The following is an 8,446-nucleotide window of genomic DNA, read 5'->3' as shown; positions in this document are numbered from 1 at the left end:
AGCCTCCTGAATATCTGGGACTACAGGCATGTGCCACCATGCCCAGTTAATTTTTCTATGTTTAGTAGAGACAGGGTTTCACCATGTTGGCCAGGCTGGTCTTGAACTCCTGTCCTCAGGTGATATACCCGCCTCGGCCTCCCAAAGTGCTGGGATTACAGGCGTGAGCCACTGTGCCTGGCTTCCTCCCCATTGAGGAATATGATCATGTTCACAGGTTCTGGGGGTACCTGAACTTGAACACGTATTTTTGGGGAACACTATTCAACCCACAACACACACTTTCTGATTTCTCTTGTGTAGTGATTAGATCAGTAGTTCCCATCTTGGGGCTCTTGAGATTTTAAGTCCCTGCCATGACCCTTATTAGACCAGATTTTTTGATATGTTACTAAGTCATCCTGAGCCTCTTTATGTACAAACTCAATCTTTGTGTGGTTGATGGTCTACATATGGCAAGTGTTTGTCAATAGATTTGGTCCATAGTAAATGTTCACTAAGAGGAACAGGCAGTATTCAGGAACATATGTTCTGTATTAAACAGCCTAGGTTGAAATGTTGACTCCTCTTATTTGCTGTGTGATCTCACCCAAGTTCCTGAATTTTGCTGTGCCTTGGTTTTGTTATGTAACTCCTGGAAGTGTGAGGATGGCCACATGAGTTAATACATGAAAACGTCTTAGCAAATGCTTGGGACACATTAAAAACTCAGTAACTGTTAGCTACTATTACCTTCAAATATAACCAAGTGACAAAAGGGGAGTACCATTAACCCTCAGAAAATCAGATTAATATTCTAGCTTTGTGACCTGTACAAAGTACTTAATTTCCCAGTTTTAGTGCCTTTGTCTGTGAAATAATACTTAACTTTTATGGCTATGATGATAAAGTGAGAAAATGCATGCCAAGTGCCTAACATAAAATCAATGCTAAGAAATGGTAGCTATTATTAGTAATAAAGAATTTTGCAAAAATTTCCCTTTAAATCCTAGGCGTTAGTCATATTGAATTACTTGTAGTTTCTCAAACATGTTCTCATTTTCATGTGTACCTACTGTCTTGCTTTGCGACTCCAGTGTGTTCTTCACTTGACTGGCTCCTACTAGTTCTTCAAGATGCAGGTGTTTCCTTCCCTGGAAAACATTTCCTAAAGTCTGGGGACATGTTTTCTGTTTTCCTCTATTATTGTACTTCTTATACTCTCTTTCTATTGACCTATTTTCTTCCACTATAAGACACTTTCTTCTTGTGTGATTTTCAGATAAGCTACTGAAAGTCTTGGTTTCCTCATCTGTGAAACAGGGTTGTAAAAGTTAAATGGGATGCACTTGGCACTTAGGCCAATGTCTAGCACTTTCCCCAGTGCCAATAACATAATTGGCAGTCAACAGGTGTTTACTTATGAAATTAAAATGATTTACGTATTTTATTCAATCTAAAAAAAATCAGAATGTGTAGGCCATACATAGGAGGGCATCCCCCCAAACTCTGATGTTAAGTGAATAAAATCAATGTCATAAAGCAGAATGGTGGTTGCCAGAGGTTGTAGAAAAGAGGGAATAGACAGTTATTGTTTAATGAATACAGTTTCAATTGTATAAGATGAAAATAATTCTGAAGATGGATGGTGGTGATGGCTATACAACATTATGAACATATTTAATATACTGAACTGTACACTTAAAATAGTTATGACAAATTTTATTGTATATACTGTACCACATTGAAAAAAAAAATCAACATCATGGATGAAATTAAAACAAAGGTCATTTTAAGAGAATATTTCTCAGGCCAGGAAAGACCTGGCTGTAGCCTAATTAGTAGTGATATTAACAGTAGGGGACTGGTCAGCATGGAAACACACACAAAAAAGAGAGTCACGTTGCCAGGGGAGATGATCAATCTGGGGACTAGATAATTCCAGTCACTTTGAAATAATTTTGTTACAAAGCAGGGGTGGTTTATCAACTTCACCATGGCCTAAAAGAAATACGCTCATGCATAAACCTCGGAACAGGTGATGTGGTGTGCTGAGTGCTTTGGCTTTGCTGTTCAGAGAGAACAACACTGGAAAACAGGTGGGTGTAGGTGTTGTCAATGAAAAGAAAGATTATCCTTTGTAAATTAATGAGATGGTATCCTGATTTATGCAAATGTCCCTTCTGTTCTGGCTCTGTGTATTAGGAGTAAGTTTCCTTTTCTCTGATCAACTCAAGATTGACTTTATAGGTATGAAATATCCAAAGCAAAACCCTCAACAATCATGACCTACCAATAAATGAAATGACAGTTTAGGAATCCTTCTGGTTAGCATGTTATCACTTTTCCTCCCCCAAAACCACAACAGGGTAAAATTCATCGGTAAGCAGCAAAAAAAAATACATAAACACTATAAACATTTTTTAGAGACTTTAAGTCATTTTTTCAAAGGAATAACAGTAACAAAAAAAGAGCTCATAAAAAGGATTCTGAGTATAGGGAATATAATTTTAATATTCCATACTACTTATTTTTCAAAGAATACATTCAAGACTTTGAAAGTGGAATCAGAAACGGAAAAAAGACCAAAAAGAAAAAAGAGATAGTGCCAAAAAGAAAAAAGAGACAGTGAAGAGAATCCAGAAATAATTTGGTGGCAGGTTTTTGTTTTATTTACTTATTTTTGAGACAGAGTCTTGCTGTGTTGCCCAGGCTGGTGTGCAGTGGCAAGATCTCACTCACTGCAACCTCTGCCTCCCAGGCTCAAGCGATTCTCATGCCTCAGCCTCCTGAGTAGCTGAGATTATATGTGTGTGCCATCATGCCTGGCTAATTTTTATATTTTTAGTAGAGACGGGGTTTTGCCATATTGGCCAGGCTGGTCTTGAACTCCTAGGCTCAAGTGATTTGCCTACCTTGGCAAAAAAGTGCTGGGATTACAGGCGTGTGCCACCGCGCCCAGCCCTGAAGCAGGCTTTTAAGTAAGATTGTATGGGCCGGGCGTGGTGGCTCACGCCTGTAATCCCAGCACTTTGGGAGGCCGAGACAGGCGGATCACGAGTCGGGAGATGGAGACCATCCTGGCTAACACGGTGAAACCCCGTCTCTACTAAAAATACAAAAAATTAGCCGGGTGTGGTGGCAGGCGCCTGTAGTCCTAGCTATACGGGAGGCTGAGGCAGGAGAATGGCGTAAACCCGGGAGGCGGAGCTTGCAGTGAGCCGAGATTGCGCCACTGCACTCCAGCCTGGGCGACACAGTGAGACTCCATCTCAAAAAAAAAAAAAAAAAAAAAGATTGTATGTCCATGAAAATTTCCAGGGAAGAAAAAAACTTCCATCTTGTTGCAAAGATTAAGGCAGTGAAAGGAATCTGAAAAACACTGGATTATAACCAAGCTTGCCTGCTCTTAATGCATTCCAAACTCCTAGTTCCACTTTGCATTTCAATGTAGACACATAACAATGTTGGTGACAAAGTAACATCGGACAATCCATGATAATTCTTGGGGGAAGGAAGTCTCTTTTGTGAAATATAGATGGAGTCAAATGCCTTAGGAGAAGTTTTGGTCAAAGCGTGGTCCTCTACATGAGACTCCAGAAGAAATCATTCGGCTCCTTCTACTGCTGTCGTGGAAACAGGTTTCACATAGTATGGACCTTCACTCAGGTAAGTTCTGAGCCTCAAATAATTTGGGTTCCCAAAGATTTCTGCAATTGTCTTGGAATTGGCAAGTGCTTTCACTAGTTCATATTTGGCATCCTTTGAAGCTTTGTCATGCTCCACAGACCGGTCCACCACATATTCTACAAAACCTGGACTGTTAAACATAAGTTTCTGAGCCCAGGGTTGGTTTGCAATGGCCTGAAATGGAAGGCAGAAAGAATACAATTCCCCTGAGTCAAAGTTAAGTTTGTTAGTGGGATGACACAATATTTACAAAGAAATCTGGCAACATGAACTTTAAAAACGTTACCTTTTGTCTAAGTAAATTCCTTCCTGAGAATCTAACTTAATAATCTTAAATACAAAAAATCTTTGTATACAAAAATGTTCATAATAGTGTGAAAGTTATAATATAAATATCTAATAATGGGAGAATGGTTAAGTAAATTATGGTATATAGTAATAAAAAATAAACATTAACAGTGTTTACAAAGAATAGGAAATGACATAGGTAAACCTTTTTAAAAATTCTACTTCTAAGTCTTTTTCAAATTTTAAGATTAAGTTTTTCAAAACCTATTACATTTTAATGAAAAAGAAGTAACAATCAAGTTTATGGTCTAGTTTTTTCCTCTCAAAATGCATTCCACAGACAAGTAGCATCACCATCACCTGCGAGCTTGTTAGACATTCAGGATTCCGGGCTCTGCCCCACAACTCCTGAATTAGAACCTACATTTTAATAGGATTCCTAAGACGAATGTTTGAGAAACTTTGGCCTGTCTCACAACCAAGCATGAAGGTAGGCAGAAATAAAAATAGCTATCCCAACCAGAAAATAGAAAATTATTTCTACAATGGAATAAGCACAGGATAAGGCAGAAGAGCAAAACCAAAATAAACCAATAATGAAAATACTAAGCAGGAGCCAAAATGGCCATCTCATACAAGGACTATTTACAAGGGTGAAGCAGTCTTAAAAAAATGTTTCTGGTCAGCTGCGGTGGCTCACGCCTGTAATCCCAGCACTTTGGGAGGCTGAGGCGGGCGGATCATGAGGTCAGGAGATCAAGACCATCCTGGCTAACACAGCGAAACCCCGTCTCTACTAAAAATACAAAAAGAAATTAGCCGGGCGTAGTGGCGGGTGCCTGTAGTCCCAGCTGCTCGGGAGGCTGAGGCAGAAGAATGGCGTGAACCCGGGAGGTGGAGCTTGCAGTGAGCCAAGATCGTGCCACTATACTCCAGCCTGGGAGACACAGCGAGAGACTCCATCTCAGGAAAAAAAAAGAAATGTTTCTGAAGATTATAGGAATACCTGTATCCTTCAAGACCCAGATCCTGTATCGCATCCTCAGGAAGCCTTCCCTCTTTTGTCCCTGCCATTCTCCTTATTCCCTCCCAGTCTAGGCCATGTATGCTGTCTGAGATCCCATTATTGATAAGATTACTAAAGTGATTACTACCTTTCTATGCTGTGGCTACAAAGATGAATCAGATATGCTTCCTGCTGTCAACCAACTCTACTTAATAGGTGAGACAGGTCAATAAATAAACATTTGCAAAATAATATAACAAATAGAACACAAAGGTATAATCCTTACCACAGCTGTAGTAATGTAAGTAACTGTACAATTATATTTACTGCCTCGCTCCTTCAATAGGCAGGAAACTACATGAAAGGAAGGTCTTTATATATTTTCTTCACTGTTGTATGCCCTTCACTGAGCAAAAACGGAAACTCAACAAATGTTTGCTGAATAAATAAATGCAACATATGAGAGCCAACATTGTTTAACTCAACCTTGTCAATCTGGGCAAAGTGTGCTGAAGACATACCGGAGTTAGTCCTTGACGAATGAGCAAGAGGTTAAGAAGCAAAGTTAAGGAAGAGTGTTAGATACAGAGACCCCAGCAAAGGCTCAGAGACACAAACAGTTTGGTACCACTGGAGCATTAGGTGCCAGAAGTCTTATTTTCTACGGGGGAAATAAGGATTAGGAAGACCAGGGTTAGGTCAATAGAGGATGGCAGATAAAAAGTCTGGAATTAACTGTGTTATCCCATAGCATCCTGTTCAAACCTCAAACAGCACCTAGTATCTTTTACTGAAACAATATGTTTACACATCTATCTCCCTCCTTAGTCTCTAAGGTAGCAGAAGATAGAAACTATACTATGCACTTGTGCATCCCCAGAGATGGCACAGGCTCTGGCTCACTGTAAATACTCAAGTGTTGAACTGGCAGGCTCCCAGAAGGACCTATGGAAGTGAATACCTACCGTAAACACTTTTAAGGCAGCACAGTGTAGTTCAGGGAAGGGTTGACTACTAATGCCACGGAAGAGCTCCAGTGGATCCCGAGATAAAGCAGAAAACCAGGATTCTGTCATCCTCAGAAGGTCATCAGTCTGCTGCTCAGGCTACAGGAAAGAAAAGGAAAATCTCATCACAAAGTTAACTGATCTGGAGAAAAGCACTTATTTGGAAGTCAGACACCTGAGTACTAATGGCACTCTGTGATTAATTTGTTGTGTGATATTGGCTAAGTTTGGAGGACTCTTTCTCAAATCCAGCCCAGACCTTTCCCAGTTTTCTCTGAATGTGGTTGATAAAGCAATCTCTAGAGTCTCTTCAGTTCTAACACTCTATGATTCCATTTTAAATTAAAAATGTCACTAGTCATACGAGGGTTATCTCCTTGTATTAAGAGAAAAATGGCATTTACTTCATCACATTTATCATGTTGATTCATACAGATTTATTTTCCCAAACATATCCCACTGTCCTTCATTAATTTCTCAATCTACTTACTGGTAAGTACAGAAGAGATGAAATTGCATCCAAACATCTAATTTTTAGCTCCACTGGGGCATTCTTTGATTGATGTCCTATTCTCATAAGCAAGCGTTCAAAGCGAGTTCCTTTGAGGGGTAACAGTGAGATTCTTCTTTATTATGGTAAAATATACACAACATAAAATTTACCATTTTAATCATTTTTAGTGTATAGTTCAGTGCTATTAAGTACATTCACATTGTTGTGCAACCATCATAACCATCCTAGAACTTTTTCGTCAACCCAAACTGAAACTCTGTATCCATTAAACAATAATTTCCTTTCTTCTCTACCCTCATCCCCTGCCAACCACTATTCTACCTCCTGTGAACTGGACTCTTTTAGGTATCTCATCTAAGTGGAATTGTACAATATCTGTCCTTATGTGTCTGGCTTACTTCACTTAGCATAATGTTATCAATGGTGCAGATTCCTCCATGCTGTAGCATGTGCCAGAATCTCATTCTTTTTAAAGGCTGAGTAATATTCCATTGTATGTATATACCACATTTTGTTTATTGATTCATCTATCAATGTTCATTGGGTTGCTTGCACCTTTTTTTGGTTGTTGTGAATCAAATGCTGCTACGAACATGAGTGTACAAACATTTGTTTGAGTCTCTGCTTTCAATTTTTTTTGGTATATACCTGAAAGTGGAGCTGTTGGATGAAGGAAATGTAAAATGCACAAAGGTTACAATTTCTCCACATCCTAACACTTACTATTTTATGGTTTTTTTTTTTTTTTTAAAGTAATAGCCATCCTAATGGATCTAAAGTGAAAAATGAGATTTTTTTTTAAAGTATGCTCTCATACACTATGACCTCTACCAACCTAAACCAATACAAAAATAAGCATGTAGTCAGAGAACCAGTGACAGGCCTAGAACACACAATTACACACAACACAGCATATATAAGGCAGAGTTATAAAACTGGAATCAAAGGACCTGGATTTGAGTAGCAGCTGCCCTAATTTGTATGACCTTAGAAATTTTCTTAACTCCTCTAAGTTTCATCTACCTTATCTGGAAAATGAAAATGACAATAGTATGTTCTTTACAGGATTGTAAAAAGATTGTCATAGGTAAAAGCACTTAGAAAACTACATACAACAAAAATATCAGCTGTGATACACAACAGTGTATTTTCTTTTTCTATTCTCTAATTTTTAGTTTTTTGAGATGGAGTCTCGCTGTGTTGCCCAGGCTGGAGTGCAATGGCGCGATCTCGGCTCACTGCCCAGGTTCAAGCGATTCTCCTGCCTCAACCTCCTGAGTAGCTGGGATTACAGGTGCCTGCCACCACACCCAGCTAATTTTTGTATTTTTAGTAGAGACTGTTGGCCAGGCTGGTCTCGAACTCTTGACCTCAGGCGATCCACCCGCCTTGGCCTCCCAAAGTGTTGGGATTACAGGCATGAGCCACCTCGCCTGGCCTCTTTTTAAATTTTTTTTGAGATGGAGTCTTACTCTGTCACCTAGGCTGCAGTGCAATGGAGTGATCAAGGCTCACTGCAGCCTTCATCTCCTGGGCTCAAATGATTCTTCCACCTCAGTCTCCCAAGTGGCTGGGACTATAGGCATGTGCCACCACACCTGGCCAATTTTTTTGTTGTTGTTGCCAAGGCTAGTCTTGAATTCCTGGGCTCAAGCAATCCTCCCCTCTTGGCCTCCTAAAGTGCTGGGATTACAGGTGAGATAATTTTCAACATATGTGTCTCAAGAATTTTAGTAATTGGGCTGCATATTATTTTGTGTGTATAATTTGTTGTGCTGTTGATTCTCATGGATGTTCCATAAAAGTATCTTTCTTTTTTTTTTTTTTTCTTTTTACAGAGTCTCGCACTGTCACCCAGGCTGGAGTGCAGTGGTATGATCTTGGCTCACTGCAACCTTTGCCTTCTGGGTTCAAGCCATTCTCCTGCCTCAGCCTCCCGAGTAGCTGGGACTGCAGGCATGC

The 8,446-nt window shown here is 39.7% G+C and overlaps 1 protein-coding gene across 2 annotated transcripts in view; it reads right to left on the bottom strand.

Moving 5' to 3' along the window:
* Positions 1-3,280: 3,280 nt before the first annotated feature.
* PSMD5 (proteasome (prosome, macropain) 26S subunit, non-ATPase, 5) overlaps positions 3,281-8,446 on the bottom strand; it is a 33,781-nt gene continuing 28,615 nt past the window's right edge. For both annotated transcript variants that reach the window (XM_011989512.1, XM_011989513.1), the window contains 3 exons: positions 6,461-6,570; positions 5,929-6,069; positions 3,281-3,843 (listed from right to left, as the gene is read on the bottom strand). In XM_011989512.1, the coding sequence (XP_011844902.1) occupies positions 3,586-3,843; positions 5,929-6,069; positions 6,461-6,570 (509 nt within the window). In that variant the 3' untranslated portion in view covers positions 3,281-3,585. The remainder of the gene's footprint in view (positions 3,844-5,928; positions 6,070-6,460; positions 6,571-8,446) is intronic.

This window comes from Mandrillus leucophaeus, unplaced genomic scaffold (assembly GCF_000951045.1).
Source record: "Mandrillus leucophaeus isolate KB7577 unplaced genomic scaffold, Mleu.le_1.0 Scaffold354, whole genome shotgun sequence".
Lineage (NCBI taxonomy): Eukaryota > Metazoa > Chordata > Mammalia > Primates > Cercopithecidae > Mandrillus > Mandrillus leucophaeus.
The sequence above is the reverse complement of the archived record's forward strand: the minus strand, read 5'-3'. Positions and strand labels throughout refer to the sequence as shown.